The 20,699-nt window shown below is 37.0% G+C and overlaps 1 protein-coding gene across 1 annotated transcript; it reads left to right on the top strand.

The window, feature by feature from the left end:
- The first annotated feature begins 968 nt into the window (after positions 1-968).
- On the top strand, positions 969-19,538 carry LOC129260741 (glutathione S-transferase C-terminal domain-containing protein-like). The gene is made up of 9 exons (XM_054898696.2): positions 969-1,415; positions 2,281-2,746; positions 5,518-6,512; positions 7,465-7,619; positions 7,972-8,087; positions 9,672-9,845; positions 10,929-11,096; positions 11,961-12,030; positions 18,070-19,538. Coding segments are annotated over exons 1-9 (2,307 nt in total). The 5' UTR covers positions 969-1,413; the 3' UTR covers positions 18,231-19,538.
- The last annotated feature ends 1,161 nt before the right edge of the window (positions 19,539-20,699 follow it).

Here is a 20,699-nt window from a genome sequence, read left to right as displayed (position 1 = left end):
CAATCCTTCTGCCTGTATTTCCTTCCCTTCTTCATCACACATGGTGAATCGTAAACCTCAACATTATAAACTCCACCATGGAAACCTACAAAGATCATTTGTTCCTAAGAAATAGAGAAAATGAGCCAAACATTGCCAACCTCATTTTGCCACACTACAGAGCAAGGTTATATCATAACCTTGTTCATTTATTAAGTGAGTAAACTAAGAGCAGGGGCTAAATAACTGTTACACTTAAACTGCCACTTCCCTGGTTCACTGCTAGAACGAGGATAGGTTAGGCAGATTTGTGCTGTAGACATGTGTCCAAAAAGTCAATAGGTGAGTTGGCCTCAAATTTTCTTTGTATATTTTGAGTGCACAATGTAGTTAAATGTAGGGACATCTTCACCTTTTCTGGCAGCCAAGTTGATTATCAATGTGACATGTTTCCACGGCTCCTCACAGAGGCTCAAACAGTTTAACTCTAGGTCAGCGTAAAGACTTTAAAATGCCTATTTTTAGCCACTAGCCCACATAGTATAGGGATGGACCAATATGCTACATGCATTTCAGGCACATTTTATGGAGTATTTAAGCTTTACTTTTCACTATTTAGGAAATTTTGAGTCAAGTTTTGAGCAATGTCTGTGATAATAATGCTAATAAAGAATACATTAAGGTAGATCTAGTGCTTTTTGTAGAAATGCTGTTTCGTTTATTTGTTTTGTCCTACCTAACGAGGAGCGGAGGCTCAGGTAGTAACTATGAGTAGCAATGGCAAAAATCATGACGATGGCAACAAGCACAGAGTTTTTCTCTCACCATGCTCATACACAGCTCAGCCATCCATCCTTAAGTTCAATCAAAGTTCAAGTAACTAAAAAAATGGGAAAGAGACGGAAACCAGCAAGCCATAGACTAATAACGTTATTTATATTATTATTACGTTTTGTAACTTGTCCTCCTTTTTGTTTTACTACTTGATAGAGAACGTAGTCGTAGAGACGGCCCAGGGTGAGGATACACGAACACTCCAGTCTCAGAGACATATCAGTGCTTACCCTTCTTGGCTTCAACCCTTCAATGACCAAGCAAGTGTGAGACGGTCTCGATTGTTGTTGGTACTAGTAGCCTTTGTCATCCACCACTCGCCAGCGCTAACAAACTTCTAGAGCCACCTACCTAGCTTGCCAACAATTGCAATTAGGTCTATACAAAACAATTAGGATTCTTCCTAGCCTAGTTCACATAGTTCTTTAGTTTAACTTCGAGCTGTCAATCAACACCAAGTGTCTACTGAGCTGATCTACTACCAGGTGTGGAAAAGGCCCAAAACGAACAACAGCAACAGGCAGTATCATCATCGGGATCACCATCACCCATGCATGTTGTCGGCTGTTGCCTTTTTATTGACAAGAACAAAAAATATGCATGTAAGTGGTATTGTCTTAAATTTCTAGTATTTCCATCCAGAATGAGCCCCCAAAATAAAGGGGGCAAAATTAAATGAGCAAAACTAGAACATGATGTTAATGGGTCTCACTTTTAGTTTTTTTTGTGGGGCATAATTCTTCTTTACCCCATCTTTCTCTTGTACCTCCCCTTTATCTTCCACTTCCTTGACATGTTTTTCTTCCTTTGAACTTTCCCTTTTCCAGTTTCCTCTCTATTCCTCTCCCTCTTTCCTCTTTCCCCCTTTCTCTTCATGCTACTTTACCTCTCTTCCAAGGAACTTCCTCATCCTTTACCTCCTCTTTCTCTACATCTTCCTCTTCCCCCTCTTGTCATGATTGTATTGTCTGTCTTTCTCTCTTAACCCCTCTTCTTTTCCCATTTATTTTCATGTTACTTTAATTACTGTATATCTTTCATTCTTCCTCATCCTTTCATACTTTACCTCCTCTTTTTCCCTTTCTCTTCTTGCTACTTTACCTCTTACTTCCTCATCCCTTACCGCCTCTTCCTCTTCTTTCCTCCTATTCCCCCTCTTTCTGCCTCTTCCTCTTACCCCCTTTTCTTTTCCCCTTTCTCATTTACCTCCCTCTCTCATCCTTTTCATCTTCCTTTTCTTCCCTCCCCCTTTCCCCCTCTTCACCTCTTCCTTCCTCTTGAAGTTTTGTGTGGTACGAGATTGTCAGCTCCCATGCATTAAATTTTAGGAAAATTGTTTTTACTTATCAATAGATACTTGCTATTTTTTTCCTCTACTTAACGTAGGAATTGGGGAAAAGTGAAAGCATTAGAAAATCATGCATATTAACACTTTAATGTTCATTTTTTTGGGTACTTTATCAATAGGTGTGATAACATTACCAAAATGGAAAAGGACAAAGAGACAGAGGATGCACATAGAGATACTCTTTATCTTGAATGCAGCAGTGATTCAAACTTCTTCACAGTTCCATCCCTCATTGTCGTCTTTATTCAGCAGTACTGTCACTATGATAATCTTGACATTATTCTTGTTAGTAGAAATCAACAGGAACAAAAATCATCTCCAAAATCAGGTCTGAATAAAAATTGTCTTGATGGCAACCCTGGTGACAAGCATGATCTCAAGCAAAATCTTCTCGCGATACCAAAGTGCTTTGAGTTCAGTGTATTGAATTATGTCTGTCTCCCTCGTGTGGTACAAGATTGTCAGCTGCCATCTGTATTACTGCCAGGAAAACAGTTCTGTGTTTCTGGTCTGGCTAATGTGTGTAGACGAATCATCCAAGCTGCGGTGCCTTTAGAACCACATCGGAATTTAGTAACACTTCTTGTAAGTGAAAATTTGGTTGACTTTCTTTAACCCTCCCAAAATAGTACATTGTGTTTAATGTTGTAACCCGCACCCGTTGCGGTACGGGTTAACCTGCCGGTATGCCCCCGATCGCGGGTTGCGGGCTGGGCCGAGTTCATTCTTAAACCCGCAGACCGTCATGCGAAAAAAAAGGGAGAAGTAACGACGCATAATAAAAAAAATAACAATGAAAATTGAGTTAGGATCATGTGCTTCTTACGTGGCGGATCCTTTTAGAGACGTAGATATTTCCTTTAAAAAAAATGCTGGCGTATTTTTGTCTTGTGAACAGTGAACAGGACTGAGACAGTTCGACATAAATACATCTAGTTGCTCTTTCGAAGAAGGAGCGCGCGCCAGTGCAGCGCAGCACAGTCTAGTCAAAAGCAATCGCATAGGCCAATGAAACTCGATGTCGAGTTTCCCGTCCCATTTTTTCCAGCTCAAAATGAGGATTTCATTATTCATTATTTTCCAGAAGATGAAAGTTTGACCTTTTGTAACCTTTGAACACACTTTTATTCTGTGGAACTGTCTTGAAGCCAGGGAGCAAATCCATCATTTTTTTTCGGGGGTTCCATTTTCATTTTTTGGTAATATTTCAGGGTCTCCATTTTTACCGTTTTGGAGGCTACTTTTTTCATTTCGGGGGCTCTTTTCAAATGCTACGTTTTTGTATTTTGAGGAATCCCTGTTCACTTATTAAATTAATTATTACTTATTGTTTAATATTGCATGATTTTAAAGTTATTTTTTTTCATGCTTAGAATCTTGGATGTGGGTGTGTTTGTGTGGGTGTGACTATGAGTTGAACTTGGATATAAATGAATTCAATATCTAATTTCTACTCCATCTAATTCCAGTACTTGGCCATGTAATAAAGGCCCACATACCCTAACTTTTCCTGATGTTCTTTGAAAACGCAGATCTCCACGAAAATTGCATTTCTCTATGGGGGAGTCTAAATTTGGTGAGAATGAACTCATTAATAACTTAAATATACATGACAATGAAGAAATCATCTAACTTTATTGGCAGTTTTGGATAATATTCCCGAAATATAAACTCTGTCTGAAACATAAAATCACCATCATTGAGGCCTTTACAGAGCGAATTGTCCCCCAGAGCTCTGGCAGAGAGACAGAGCTCAGACTGGCTAGCTAGTACAAGCGCCAATGCGTACGTGCGTGAGCCTCCCGTCGGCCTTGTAAAACAGATTGAGTTTTGTTTGATGATTTTTTTGTCTGATATGCCGTATGACAACTCACCAATGCGAGGTTACTAGACTATGGGATTTATTGAGGTAGCTCGACCAAACCTCGAGCGATGTTCGTGCAGGCTCCACTCCACTTCACTACCGCTACATCGGGTAGGTAGAGCGTAGTGTAGCAGAAGTGAAGTTGAGTGGAGCCTGCACGAACATCGCTCGAGGTGTGGTTGAGCATGCAGTGTCATTCCATTCACAAGAAAAAAACAAGAAAAGAATTACAGGTATTTACATGATATACAAGTAATTGTGACTGAAAAGCTTATATTAATGTTTTATATCAGTTCTGAATCTAGATCTATGTCAAAATAGTAAAATAATGAATTATTTTCAGAATTTGATTTTTAAACGCGGTCCAAATTTCATAACGCGGGCGGGCGACGGGAAACTGAACATCGAATTTGCTGGGCAGCCTGGGCTACATGTAGCTAGCGCACGCTGAGCTGCGGCTCGCGCTCCGATCCGAGGAGTTAATTGCGCAATGCTTTCGATTACGAGATCAGAGCCGACCCATTTCGGGTACAAAGTAACCCAAAAAAACTTTTTCTCTCCAGAATAAAAGGCGAATTTGCAAATTGTAAGTAAATTCACTCTAGGCTAGGTTAGTAGTTGGCATATATTTTCGTGATTTGAGCCTGTATAGTGTGGGGATTGCAGAAATAATTTTCATTTTTCAAAGATAAATTTACTTGCGGGATAAAACCCGACGGGTCAGCGGGTCCCGCTTGCAAATTATTGGATTATACGGGACGGTACGGTTCGGGTTTTCACTTGCGGGTTACAACATTAATTGTGTTTTGCAGAAACAAAGCCTTTATTTCAACTGCACCATCCAATAAAAAAGATATGGTGTACACAGAGCAGTATTATGATTGATATTAAAAAGTCATATCAGACATTGTATTTCCATTTGGTAATGAAGCTGAAAAATGAATATTAATACTGGTACTTATTTTTGCCTTTATTAAATCGATTTTAAGTGTTCAGAAATGTGTTCTGTGAAAATGCAATCTACATGTAGATAGTATACAATCAGGGAGTTGTGAGGGGGACAACAATGTATACACACTTGATCAGACACAACTCCCTGATCAGACACAATTACATTCTTGGCTTGACAGTTGGTATTCGAATATATTTCTTTATCATTGAAAGGAAATGGGGATAATTATTTGTTTTTACATGAGTTTTGAAAAGCCAATGGCTGTCATATACCCCGCAAGCTTCAAGCTGGTTTCTAAAATGTTTGAAATGAATACACTGTCATATTTCCAATCTGTCTATAATGTTTAAGCTTTTGAACATGATGTTCCAAAGTGATCTAAAACCATACATGAGATATATTTAAAATTGAAAAATTATCTTAGATTGAAAACCTTATGGAAAAAAAAGTATTATGATACATTATCTGTAAGAAGTTGAAAAAATGTTATGAATCCATGCAGATTCTCTGATGAAATTTGTTGGGTTTTTTTTTTTGCAGGGTTTCCGACAAACTTGCCTGAAAACTTGTTCAGAGTCAAGCATATGGACTAAACTTTGTGAAGTGGACGCTCCTGATGAGATCACCAACTACCTCAAGAAGCCATTAGAACAATCCTCCTGCCCCATGTGTGTCAGCAAGTTCCAGGAAATACTATCACAGCCCGTGTCTGCGTTCAATTCTGAGAAAATGAGAAGAAAAATGCTAAAGAACAAGCAGAAGAATGGTACCACAGATGGAGGAGATGGTAGGTCTGATGTAGACAGGAAAAGTGATGAAAATAAAACTGCTGTTAAAAGAGAGAATGATGGGATAGGAGGAGAAGCAGATGATGAGGAGATGCATCCTGGGAATGATATGGTAACTTGTGAAGAGGGTAAGAATGAAGAGTTGACATCTGAATTCACCACCAAGTTGAATTTGTGGAACAAGAAAGAAATTCGAAGAAGGAAGAGAGAACAGAATCAGAAGAATTCTGCAAGAGATCACATTGTTCCAAGTCGTGATGTATCTGCTACAAGTAATGTACATCAATCACCCACTGATACAGATGGTGCTATTGGCAGAGTTGAAACTGTTGATGAGATTTCCTCTAAGTCAGAGGATGGAAGCATGAGAAGAAAAAGAAAACAGAGGAATAAGAAAAAGATACACAAAGACTCTTTGCCAGAGCTCACTCATCTTTTTGTACATGATGTAGACGTCACTCTTGCTGATTTTACATTGTTTGTTCCCATCCACCTGTGGCTACACACCTCCACTCTGAATGGTACATCCCACGCTCCATACAGGAGTGTGCCTTTGGTCTTGGATTGGTACCAGCGCATGTGGAATGTTCCATTGGTGCGGCAGGTAGCATCAACCTGTCTGGGACTGAGGGAAGTGGATATTATGTCTCTCAAGGAAACAACTAGTGATATTGGTGAAATCTCAAAGACTGATAGTTTCATATCAGAAGAAGATGTCAGACCTCACATTGGCAATCTAGGTGTCAGGTTGGTTACATCTTGTTTTATCATGTAGTTATAAGCACTATGTGGAGGAGCCGTGGTGTAGTGGTTCTGACTCTCGCCTTGTAAACAGGGTCATGTGTTCGAATCCCGCCGCGGTCTAGCGTCCTGTGGCAAGGCATTAATCCACACTTTGCAACTCTCGGCCCAGGCGTTAAATGGGTACCTGGTAGGATGTGAAAGTCATTGTTGCTTGTCTAGTACTGTGTGCGCCTCACCGGCGACTGACTAGAATACTCCCCACGGGGCGAAGGATGTGCACATTGTGTGCGAGAATGACTGATCGAATCCGGTGACCGGGGCAATAATATATCTGTAAAGCGCTTAGACACGGATTATTATTATTACTATGTCCAAAGCAAGATACAGATCATTGTTATCTAAAAAGTAAATAAAAAGAATTAATTTTAAGGAAAAAAGCTCTCATAATTATGTTTTTTTTCAATAAAATATATTTTAGATGACAGCAAAAAGATAACTATTTATTCATGCTTAACCAAACAATACAATTTTTCCAATATGTATAATTTTTTTTTTTCATGTTTCCTTTTTTCAGTCGTGTTGCAATCACAGAATGTATGCTGAACATGTGTTTTCAGACCTTGATTATTGAAATATTTAATTCCAGTAGACTAAATGTTGTCACTCAGGCATGTCTGCAAAAACTTGCCATTATTATTGTGTATTCAATGACAATTTTGATATTGTTAAACAACAACATTTTCATGTGAGTTACTGTAAACAGCAATATTGAAGGAGAGTATGTTTTTATTAAACAGTGTCCAGCAATCATTAGCTGACAAGAATGGTCTTGACCTTAGATATTATATTATCAGAAGTACTCTTTGATGTATGTGATCAAGAGGCTGTTTATTCTTGAAACTTGTTCAGACTTTTGTTGTCATTTTTTTGCGTGTTTATTATTATTTTTTTTTAGCCGTGGTGTAATGAGAGAGTTACTGAAGAAGGCTTTACCTAATGTGATCTTGACGTTAGAGGATGAAGGATTGAATGCTGGATTCCTGGATCACCCTTCAAAGAATACATCACTAGATTGGAGAAACATGCACGCAGCTGTTAGTCCTATAGAAGGTAACTAGATGGATGGATGGACGGGCGGGAGGGTGGGCTGACGGGCGGATGGACGGACAAAGGAATGGATGGATGGATGGGTGGGTGGGTGGATGGGTGGATGGATGGATGGATGGGTGGGTGGATGGATGAGTTGGTGGATGGATGGGTGTGGGTGGATGGATGGATGGATGGACGGAGAATGGAAGGAAGGTCTGAACTCTGAAGGATGAATGGAATAATTGTTACCTATAGATGGATGGCTGCATGGGTGTATTGATGTTGTTTGACATTGAATATTCAGTTCTTGAACCATTGGAAATAGAAACTAAATACTTCCTTGAACTGAAATGTTTGTCTTGATTTGTACTAGGTGAAGTTGAAGCACGCCGAGCTAGAGGTAAAGAAAATCAGATTGAGAGCATTGTCACAGCTGTTCAACAGATAGCCAAGCCTGGATCAAGGATTCTTGATTTCTGTAGCGGAGGGGTAAGTGATCACATCATATTTCAGATTTGTCATTTTAAGCTGAGTCCTTTTTCTGTTTTCTTTCATTTAACCCTTGATGCTCTTTAGCTGGAATAAAACAATAGAATTGTTTGTGATTTTCATTTTGAAACACGATTATCTCCCGGGGTATTTTGATTCTTGTCATTCCCAGGGGGGGGCCATTATGCCCCCCCTTAAGATCTCAGCCGTGGATTGCGCGATCACAACGAAAATTTGCATGATGGTAGAGAATGACGTAATCTACGCCGTTGCATTGGTAAATTTCACTTAATTCATATATTTTTATTTTATATGAATTAATTATGCTAATTTATTCATGAAATCATACTTTTTGCTCTGATTCACTAAATAAAGCTCCTAGAATGCTATTTTTTGGGTGAAAATATTTTTTATAGCATTCCTAACAATTGTGAATGAAAAAAATTCTGGTACCAAGACCGATTTCTTATGTATTTTATTGTTTTTTTAATTTCTTATGTATTTCTTTGTTTTTTTACTTTTTGTTTTTTATTGTTTTTTCGATGGAAATCGTTCCAGACTTAATTCTGATCATAAACAAGGCAAAATTAATTAAGTTTAATCAGTAAAAGTAGAAATAATGATACATTTATGAATTTTGGCCAAATACACAATTTGCATTGGATTTGTACATGAAATCACATTTATAAGCAATTTTGGGTCTGACATGCACTTACATAATGTTGCGTAATGTCGTAACTGCGTACCCGGGCGTCACAAATTTGGTCTCAAAATTGCGCGAGACTTGAAAGTAAAAAGTCAGTGAGCGGCGAGGTCAAAAAATTTTGTGCAGCAGATATATCGCGAAAATTTTCGAGGGGGGGGGGGGCCATTATGCCCCCCCCCCCCCCGGGAGAATTAGGGTTAATGATGTTAACCTTAGAGGTTATGTGGAGTAGTGGTAGCTTAATGATAATTGGGATGAAATATTGTCAACCTTCCATGAAAATATCCATGCAAGAGATCATTTGATAATCAACTCATGTTATTACTTACCAAATATCAGCCACCATTGTCTATGCATCATTCCAGTCACCCACAATGAGCAGCTTCCTATGTATAGTCTGCACTGCTTCACATACACATGGTAGCATGAATGGAATACTCATTGTTTCTGCACATGAATGTCTCCTTGAATGATTCCATGCACAATTTTTATTTCTGTGATATTTTAGCCGTTTCTGAGCAAATTTTGCTCAAATAGATGTTATTGCTGCTTTTGCTTACAATTTATGATTTGACATCAATATATGTAGTCATTTTCATTCTAGCTGACAAAGTAGTTTATAGTCAAACTTCAAAGCACCGACTCTCTAACCACGATTTCAGTTATATCATATCAGTCAGTAGAAATCATTGACTATACGTTTCATGAAATGTTCTGCCTGTGAATACTTTACTTTATGTCTCCATAGATTGGAATGAACAAATTCAGTATATAATGAGTGCTTTACAAATCACTCATAGACACAATGAATTAAGTAACTGGTTGATTATTTCATTTTTTGCCATCAATTTAATAAATGATTTGTTTATTCTTTTCAGGGTCACCTTGGTATAGCTCTTGCATACTGCCTCCCAGACTGTCATGTGATCATGATTGAGAACAAAGAAGAGTCTTTGAGACGAGCGCTGGGTAGAGTACAAACCCTCAAACTACAGAATGTCACCATGTACCTGAGTAACATTGATTACTTCTATGGACAATTTGATGTTGGGGTGAGTGCAGTTGTATACCTCTTGACTATTCAATTCTGTAATTTCCATGGGCTATGTACAGGGACTGCCGGTCTCAGTAGGTAATAGCTTAACCCTAACTAGGCCGGGCTTTTTTGGCTGTTCTGTGGCCGGGGGGGGGGGGGTGATTCAACCCCCCCCTGAGATCTCGGCCGCCGATCGCGCAAACGCCGCAAAAATTTGCACGCTGGTAGTGTGCGATGTAATCTAAATCATACTGTTTGCTCTAATTCACTAAATAAAGCTCCTAGAATGCTAAGTGTTGGTAAAAATATTCTTTGTAGCATTCTTAACAATCGCAATTGAAAAAAACTTCGGTTTGGAAATCAATTTCTTATGTATTTTATTGTTTTATGAATTTCTTATGTATTTCTTTGTTTTTCAACCTTTTGTTTTTCTTTGTTTTTTTCACCAGATTTATTGCACAACCTTTTTGAAGCATAATTATGCTAAAATCAATTGATTTCAGCTGTTTAAAGTAGAAATAATCATATCTTTATGAATAAGATGAGAAAACTCAATTTGCATTGACTTTGTACACAGAATCACGTTTTGGAACAATTTTTGGTCTGACATGCACTTACAAAATGTTGCGTAATTTCGGAACCACGTACCCGGGCTTCGTAAATTTGGTCTCAAAAGATGCCCGAGACTTAAAAGTATAAACTCTGTGAGTGGCGTGGTCAAAAAATTTTGTGCGGCGGAATGATCGCAGAAAATGTTGAGGGGGGTTGACTCAACCCCCCCCCCCCCGGCCTGTTTAGGGTTAAGTAATTGTATTGGATGACTCTGAATGTAATACCAGAGATATTCCATGAGGTAGTGCTAATATTGCATGAATCAAGGATGGGTGCAATATTAAGTCGTGCGTAACTTAAAAACAGCTTTATGAAATGCCACCCTGCAATGTCATGCCTTTGGTTCTTTGCGTAGTATTGTAAAAGAATAAGTGTTGGGTCAGATTGTATATTAAGGATTTAATGTAGTATTCAGACTTTGTTTGATTAAGTTTGTTATTGAATGAGACCCGATATTGGATGCCTTCCCCTTTGTCCTCTCCTCTAGGTGTCTCTACATGCCTGTGGAGTAGCAACAGATATTGTCCTTTGTAAATGTCTAGAGCAGAATGCATCGTTTGTGAGCAGTCCTTGCTGCTATGGTTCGATACATAACACACATCACATGACCTATCCAAGAAGCAGAGTATTCATGGAGAGCAGCATCTCCAAGAAGGTAAGAGACACATCCCATGACCAAAGATACCACAAACCACATGACCAAAGCCAACACATCACATGATATGTCACATGACCAAAGATTACACACATCACATGGCACTTCACATGGCCAAAGATGGAAGGGATGATGGATTTGGAATGTAAGACATTATATGAAAGATAGAAGGTTGAATAATGGAAGGCAGACTATTATTACCCCAGCTTTACCTTGAGCTGTGCTACTAGCACTTGGTATATTCAAGGATTTTTTTATAGGAACCCATTCATCTTACCCAGGTTGAGTATAGCGCAGCTTAATGTGGATACATTTCTTTGTGAAGGAAATAAGCCAGCCATGGCTTGGATTTGAATTCTCAAACTTCTGTTTCAGAGATAATAGTCTGAAGCAACAGACCTGGGCCCCATCTTACAAAGAGTTACGATTGATCCAATCAATCGTAACTCTATGGAAATCCATCAGTGTCATAATTTATTTCTATGAAAAATTTGCACAATGTCCTTTGTATGCAAAGAAGAGTGCAGTGAATTTTTAAGAAAACAATGAATGCATGAATATACATCATAGCTAGAAAATATTTTGAAGAAACATGCATAATAGATGTTGACGTTGCTGTCCGTCCATAGTTGCGATTGATCGGATCAATCGTAACTCTTTGTAAGACAGGCCCCAGGATTTGCAATAAGTGCACAAGAATATTTTTCAGCCATTATTTTTTTCTCGGTTGTAATGTTGTAATGTTAACTTAATGTATTTTTCTATATTTTACAAGATGAATGAAGACAAAGTTATTGACCAATTAAATATTGCGTACTCTACATACTAATTAGGTTTATAAATTGTGTATCTTTTTTAATTCAGGACTATTTATTAGTTGCACATGGAGCTGATCAGACATGTTGGGATTTTGACAGTCATCTTGCTAAACAAGGTAAGTCGGTCACTAACTTTGAATGAAATGTCTGCTCTTATCTTTGTCTTGCAGAGAGTTGCTTTTGATCAGACCAATCTCAAGTATGGAACGTCAATGACCCCCTATATTAATAATGCATATGTGTATGTCTATTCAAAGTGTTTTCTTATTACAATATACAAATAATGAATGTCTATGAGTGCAATGGACAGAATACTTCATGAGGTGAAAGATGAAATATCCATCCATTGAATGGATCATACATTTAATCTTTCACCGAATGAACTATTGTTTCCAGTGCACGAATGATAAGAACATTCATTATTTGGTTTATATGACACCTAAAATAGATTCTTTTTCAAATGAAATTTATGAATTTCGATGCAAAATATGCTCTTGCAGTGCGAGCTCGGTCTGTTGATTGTCACGTACAGTATACAACATGCACGCTGCCCTGCAGTCTATGCCTGCAGCAGTATTGGTGCGCGCGTGCGATGGAAAAATCGTATGGATCCAAAATTGCACGATAAATGGATCCAAAATTGCACGGTTGATGACGTCATTGTAAAACGGGCTGAATGATCGATATCAGACAACCAATCAGATGACAAGGTTCTATCTAGGTGTCATATAATGTATCTTCATGCATGCATCAGTGTCTTCACCAATCTAGAGTGCTCATTCTTGTTTACTGATGGACATTATGTACATTTCCTGTATGAAGAATTATAACATTAATAGGGACAGTGATTTTCCGTTTAAAAAAATTGCCTTTTCCGTTTCAGAAAATCTCAAATTCCGTTTCAGCATGTCAGAAAACGGAAATTCCGTTTCCCCATAGACTTTGTACACACGGAAAAGTGACAATTCCGTTTACACATTGAATAGCAAAATCACAACACGCACACTCGCACTGGTCAAAATTTGTATCTGCTACTGTACCAACAACACAATAAAATCCGTTCTAATCGGATCTATGCGGGTGCATAAAATATTTTTACACACCCATTTTGCATGCATACATCCTCACCTTTCATATTATTAGCATTATTTCACGGTGAAATGATATTTCATCGATAATTTTGGGGGTTTTTGGACATCGTTATCATCAGTCAACGGCTTTTCCCCAATCCGCCATCTTGGATTTTAAGACCACGATATCGTGCTGTTACATCTTCAAACATAGAGGGCAGCAACACACGACCGTGTACATGTAGTTGAACGATATGTGTGCATGTGAAGCCCAACCCGGCCGGCCGGGTACGGGTACAAACGAGTGTGCTGATGTCGAGTGCAGTCACGATGTGTGAATTGTCATGATAGTAGCGAAGTGAGATCGTGTTTTCTGGGGTTTTTTGGCCATTTAATATTCTCATTTTGCTGTGATTTTGGAGTAATTTCTGTTGCTATTCTGTGTATTTTGAGGGAAAATACGTTTTCCGTGATTTTCCGTTTGAAATGCCACTTTCCGTTTCAAAAGGCCCTTTCCGTGAATTCCGTCCGTTTTCCGCGATCGCGGAAAATCACTGTCCCTACATTAATATACTTCTACAGTTGAGGTTGATTTGATCATTCACATTTCTTTGAAAGTTGGAGTCCACTGCTGTGCCGAGTCTTTTAGCTGGCAACCTGCTGTAAAGGAACTATGCATCTTTTCGTAGCGGCTTTTCCCAACAATTCCCAATATTTTGTCTATGATGATGAAGTGTGGGAATTGGCTCTGACTTATGACAAGATACTTAAAGGCCACCGCACACATTACAACCCGACTGGTCTGCGACTGGCTTGCGACTGAGTGAGGGGAGATGAATCGCAAGGTAGTCATAAGCCTCGACACTGCACACCTTGCGATCCGACTACCATGCTGTCTGCGACTCACACATGCGTTTTTTGCCATAGCAACTGAGAAAATGCGCTTACTACTGCGTATGCGCGTTGTTTATCATATATGCGTCGTGCAACTCTGCTGTCTGATTGGCTGGAAGTTGGATTGAGCTTGCGATCCAGTCATAAGGATTCGACATGGCTGTTGGCAAATTCTTACGATTTTCCTTGCGACTTGTCTCTGACCGGTCTGCGACTCTCAAGCTGACAAGAGCTGTGACGTCACATCTCCCCTCACTCAGTCGCAAGTAGTACATAACAGTAAATGGTGTAATATATTCAGTCGTAAGGTGTGCGGTGGCCTTAAGCCATACAGTTCAACAAACCTAAACGTTGATTTAACTACTGTAGGTCAATGTTTACATTTATTATGTAATTGTGTATTGCTTTCTTATGAAATTGGTATAGATTATTTGCTAAATTGCTTGATTATCACTTTCAAATAGATGGATCCATGCAATCAAGCCCAATTAGTTCTAAGTTGTAAACACTACCTTCAGGGAATGAAGGAAGTAGATAGTTAGTAGGTCATTCAAATCCAGATTAAAACATTGCTTTGTGTAAGACAAACACAGTACAAGACAGAATCTCGAGGGGATAGTAGGGGGATTCCCCTATGATGAAATTGTAAACAAACACAAAATGTGGTTATGAAAGAGGGATGTGTGTATTAAAGATTCCCCACTTGGCATAGAGACATAAACATGTTGTTGGTGATGAAGAAAATTCTCTCTGTTTGTTTTTTATTTGCTTTTCCCAAGGAATAAAATAGATTAATAAGTACTTCACAAGGATGTCTTCATCTTACATCAATACTTTCCTTGTCCCATCAGATCTAAAAATATAAATCTGTAAGCATATTGTATGTTCTAACCATTAGCATTTAGTTACGTTCACTAACCCATTTAGTAATCTCAACTTTTGATATACAATACATGTATACAGTGTGATTCTATAATTGGTAATTTGGAGTTACCACATATATCTATTATCTCTAAACACCATCTATTCCTAAATTATCTTTCTATACATGATTTTATTATTCAATTATCTTTTAAAAATAATAACTGCAAACATGGCCTTTCCAATATGTTCTCAATATTATTAACTTACAAACTAAGATTATATTGTGACTGTTCACCTTTACCAGGCTTTATACACTGTACATTTATTGTTATTACCGTAACTGGAAGTTTATCTTCAGATGCATTTACTATCCTTATAAATTTAAATTTTTTTTGTTTTGTTCTCTCTTGTATTCCCAATTTGTTATTTCTTACATGTATGAATAACTTGCACCTTTCTGCTTATGGGCATTTTCACGGTAACTGACGTTACACAGCACAATTTTACAAACCTTTCATTGTGTGTATCTCTAAAACAACAAATGATGGGAGTTTGCTTTTGATAGAGTTAATAAAGTGAACCTTGCTGTAAACTCTGATACTAAGTTTTTCAATGTGAAGCAAAAATATGTCGGTAACTGACGTTACACAAAAGGACATGCAATTTCAGGGTGTTCAGTAAAATTGAAATATCTCATGTCCCTGAGTAGATAGAGTAATAAATAGAATAAGTAAATATACCTTCGTTACTAGGTTAAGATGTGTCAAAATATTAAATAATTTGTTTTTGTCTTTTGGGGGCTATGATAATTTTTCTACAACCATGCTGGTAACTGACATTACGGTAACTGACGTTACACTTAATTTTCCATAGAGATAACACATGGAAGTCAAATGTGTGGAATCATTGCATTGTATCTTCTGTGCAGGGCTTCACATGAAAGTGAGCTTGATGTGGAAGTATACCTGAGGTTCTAAGAACATTTCAATGAAAAAACTTTCTTTTTCTTAATTCCTTTTCTTTTGATTTGAACATTTTATTATTACTTGTCAGTAACTGACATTACACATTAAATACCAGTGCTATATGACTTTCAAAGGCATAATTTTCTAGGTACTTATATGTAAGGCTTTTGAAATCATAAAAGTTTCATAATACTTTACATTATAAATTATCAAAATATAAGAAATGTATGTTTTACTTACTCGGGGGGGGGGGGGGGGGGTCATACCAGCTACATGTATTCCTATAGTAATTTAATATTGCATTGACTGTACACATGGATTTTCTGACTTTTCATTATTTACATGAATATATTCATCAGTTTTATATTTACTTTTTAAACCTTTCTTCTCCAACCTCCCCTCAAAAAAGGCAAAATGAATAAGGGTCTCCTCCCCTAGACTACCCCTCCCCCGAATCTCATGCACCCATGCAGTTTTATTGGTCAGTACAAGCAATGCTTGTTCATATCTGTCGGATTTCAATTTTCTTCATGATTTTTTTAATCATTCTCTTTGCTAATTTCTTTTTTTAAGCTGTCAACAAAAAATAAACTCCAGCTTCTAAACTGAAACTGAACTATTTGTAAATTAGAAAAAGACACAGTTTTAGTAGATCCATGCAATATTGATCAGAACTGTCAAATTTCATCTATACTTGTAAACCAAAAACAAAAATTGTATCACACATCTACACTACTAACAGGTATAAAACCAGGAATTTACTTTTAGCCCAGCAATGCTCAAAAGAATCCTAGAAACTAAAAAAGGGTCCCTGGAAACCCCCATTCATCGCAATGTTAAGCTTATCAAATGTTTAGGCAATAGGTTGGGAAAAGTACCCCCCCCCCCGAAAAAAAAAAAAAAAAAAAATTGTCTGATACAAACAAATATGTACTTGGTAAGTACATGTACATATGCAAAACAATTTCACAGTAATTTTTTTTTTGCACGATGGTAACGCAACTTCCTTCATAATTTATATACGAGTATTCCTTGTGAACTATACCTTATAAAAGTCAATAGCAAGCTCCTTCTGGTGTGATTTAACTAATTGAAAGACTTAAATAACAAGTATACAATATTTCTTCACCATAAAATTGACCACATTTGCATTTCACTATTGGTAACCAACGTTTTATCATGGTAACTGACATTACATTCTCCACTTGGTAACTGACATTACACATATTTAATGGTACCCTATGGCTTGATTGTTAATTGATTATCTTTAATTTTGGTGTAGAAGGGAGGAGTGTTTCCTAAGGAGGAAATCTACCAAGTTTCATATAATATATCATTTCTGGGAAATGAGAAAAAAAAGTTCATGTTTTTGGTAACTGACATTACATACCATATCACATACTTCATCAATATTTTTTTTTCAGATAAATGAATTACTGGTGTTTCTTTCTATGGGATTTTATAAAGTGTTATAATAGTAAGCTAAATAACAGGGGAAAACATCATGATCAAACCTGGTCTTTAAAAATCTGTCAAACAAAAATATGAATCAATATACCATTTTCAACACTAATTTGTATCCATATTTTGGCGGCCATTTTGAAATAAAAATGGCTGCCAGAGTCGGAAGAAAAAAATTGTCCCAGAAACTTCAGGTTTTGTATTATTAAAAAACATAAAGCATTTGACATGAATATCAATTTGATTTTTTTGCCTCTGTCCATCTGTGGTGAAAAATGCCCTTCTGCAGAAGGTATCCTAGGTTTAAAACTGGCATTAACCAACAAAGCACATTTTCTTCTAAAAAAAAATGCCCTTGAAAGTCTTTTAGTCAACTCACTCTCTCAGTATGGTATATGGTATGTGCTATGTGATGTTGGTAATTATTGGGTTAAAGTTATTCAATGAAGTTGTTTGGTGACACAACATTTACATTATTGGATTGGTGGCAGATATCTTCTAATTAAAATGTTACATGTGATATATGTGATGACATAAAACATTCTTTTCCACAATCATGAAATTAAATGAAGTTGGTTGATTTGCTAACATACTACTATTAATTATCTTATTGGTGGCAGATATCTTCTATAGGGCAATTCCATGAAATAATCAACCTTTTTGTACGTCCGACCCCTACCGGTATTTTTCTCAAGTCGTACAACAAAGGTCTGATGAAGCTGTCAGCCTCGCAAGGGAAATTTTTACCAAAAAAGTTTTTAAAAAAATTTTGTTAACAAAGGGTATGCCTTCTTGTGCTTCAATTGATTCAACCATGAATCTATCAACAACAACAACAATGTATCTAAAAAGAGAAAAAGCAAATGTTTATATTTCCATCTTTTTTTTATACTTCATTCAGGAAAGCGTTGTATGGGTTATATCGACCGAGATAGAGCCGAGTTTGCCAGGGAATATGGCTATCAAGTCACCATATGTTCACTGATACCTGAGACATGTTCACCCAAGAATAATCTTCTGATAGGGGTTTCCCCTCTACACAGGCAAGACCACAGTGCATGATCATTCCTTGTTTTTCACAATCAAGATATTATTTTGTACCTGAACTCTTTGTTCACTGGGCCATGAACTCCTCTGTGCTTAATTAATTTCAGAGAGGAGAAACAATGCATTGTATGTTTGAGCGTTAAATGCAAAGTTCATGCGGCACCAAGTGTGCATTTATGTAAAGTATGCGAGGAAAGGGTTAATGGCTTCTTCAGACCGCATCATAGAGGGCGGTATGATGCTGATTGCAAAGGAATTAATGCATAAATATTGTGTCAGCCACACTCAGCCAAACCGACAACAAATCGATCATAACTATTTATATTTTGTTTCGAATGCCATATCCTTAGCTTGTGTGAAGTTGGTTTTGGCGGTGTCACTGTGGCATTACTGAGGTTAGTGGCACCATATCTAATGAAGGTCCTGTCAAAGACTTGTTATGTGCACAATTTTTATGACAAATTTACTATTAGCCTTTCAGGGGCTTTTATCTGTTATGGATTTTTTATTACATGTATAATGAGTTTTATGAAACTTGGGCCCCAGGTTTATAGAAGCATGCAGATCATGTCCTAGTAGTTTACATGTCTTGTCTTTCCATCGATGCCCACAATCGAAGAGTTGATTGCCATGGCAGTTGAAGAAATTACTTGACCATCTAAAACTCTTGGTGGGGGACTGATCAGTGCATTACACCAGTACCAGCCACACAGAAACATTGTGAGCTCTAACACTGCACTTAAAGAGGCCCTTGTCACAGCGAAGCCTATCACAACAATACGTTGTTCTACCATCTTGGCCCTACGTTTGACATAAGATAAGATAAGATAAGATAAGATATTTATTTGTCTTTCTTTCTGCACATACATTTTATCTTACAAGTTAGATTTCACATTCTACAAATGAAAATCAATTAACCATAAATCATTCTTACAGTAGAAAAAAAGAAACATAGCAAATAACTAAACGTATTGAGAGAAAGACAAGGAGAACCCCTGAAAAAGCAAGGCTTGTAAGGCTAGGGTCTCCTTTGTTTCAAGTACATGACTGAATAGTATTCAGTGTTGACATGTAATATCTTTAAAAATACAAAAGAAACCAAAAAAAATGCATCAATAAAACAAAAAAGACAAACTAAAACTAATCAATGACAAAAAACACACACTAATAGAATACATTGCTTGAATGTACAGTTATGAAGTCTAATAAACTAACAACAATATGATATAATTAAGTGATATATGATGGAAGAGGAAATAAGTATGGATAACATGGCATGAAAAAAAAGAGGACGATCGTATGTATAAATAATAATAGTAAAGTAAAAAAACAAAACATGACAAAGGTAAAAGAAACACAAGAAAAGAATACAAAAGGAAAAAAACATGGGCTGACCCTCTGCAGAAGAATCCAGTTAGACTAGATACAAGATAAATATATATTGATATATCATAACATTCTCCAGTCTTATATACGGTTTTATAGGCTCCAAAATTAAAAATAACATAGTATATAAAAGCATATCTTAACCTAGAGCAACTCACAAATAACAATTAAGAAGATAACCTTTAAGTACACGCTGAAAAGTATAAATGCTTACCGATTTTTTTATATTTGAATTGAGAGAGTTCCAGAACCTGGGTCCTGTATTTACAACTGTCCTAAAAGCAAAACTTGTATGTAACTTGGGTAAGTGGAATGCAGAAGCATTTCGTGTATAATAGTTATGTATGTCACTATTTTTCATGAACATTGTGACCAGAGCTGGTGGCATGATGCCTGCATTGTATGCATACATTAGAGTACCAAGTTGAAAATCATAGATAACTTGTAATTTTAGAATTCTATGCTCATAAAAAAAATCACAATCCGAAAGATGTGACTGGTCCTACTGTTAAAGCTCTGTTGGCACTAACAATGTTCTTGTGTAGCCACTAGCCAGTACAGGTAAACATCCTGCTCTTATGTAAATTGTATTGTTTTCATAATTCATAGGTTGTGACTCTTCTAACATTGATATTTTTATTCAAATGGAGTGTTTTCAACTGCATTAACACCTACCCTGAACACAGCATTGAGGAATGCTCACATAATTCTATTGCACCAGCTTTTTTTATTAGGCATCTTTTGGCATGCACTGGGCTCAAACCCATATATGTGGAAATCATACGATCTTACCTGAAATGGATGCTGCCTGGTGATAATGTTGATCCCTTTTTTATCATCTAATATTCATTGGTTGTATAAACCAGTTTTATTAGTGTATATAGTCCATTTGTCCTAGCCATGTATTTGTGTGGATGACATGTCTGCCCAATGCCATAATGTGTTTATTTTACAATGAATAGAAGCACTGCTTGTATTTCATAAATTCTGAATATTATTTTTGAATTACATTGAATTATATATTGTATAAGAAATTGTACATACTGTTTTTTTGTAAAACAGGATTAATTCCTTGTAATTAAATAGATCAGTGATCTG

This window comes from Lytechinus pictus, unplaced genomic scaffold (assembly GCF_037042905.1).
Source record: "Lytechinus pictus isolate F3 Inbred unplaced genomic scaffold, Lp3.0 scaffold_19, whole genome shotgun sequence".
Lineage (NCBI taxonomy): Eukaryota > Metazoa > Echinodermata > Echinoidea > Temnopleuroida > Toxopneustidae > Lytechinus > Lytechinus pictus.
Note: the sequence above shows the minus strand (reverse complement) of the source record. Positions and strands in the feature narration are given on the sequence as shown.

Coding starts and splice junctions, on each gene's coding strand:
- LOC129260741 (XM_054898696.2), top strand. Junction 7,620..7,971: donor AGCTGTTAGTCCTATAGAAG/GTAACTAGATGG, acceptor GATTTGTACTAG/GTGAAGTTGAAGCACGCCGA. Junction 11,097..11,960: donor AGAGCAGCATCTCCAAGAAG/GTAAGAGACACA, acceptor TTTTTAATTCAG/GACTATTTATTAGTTGCACA.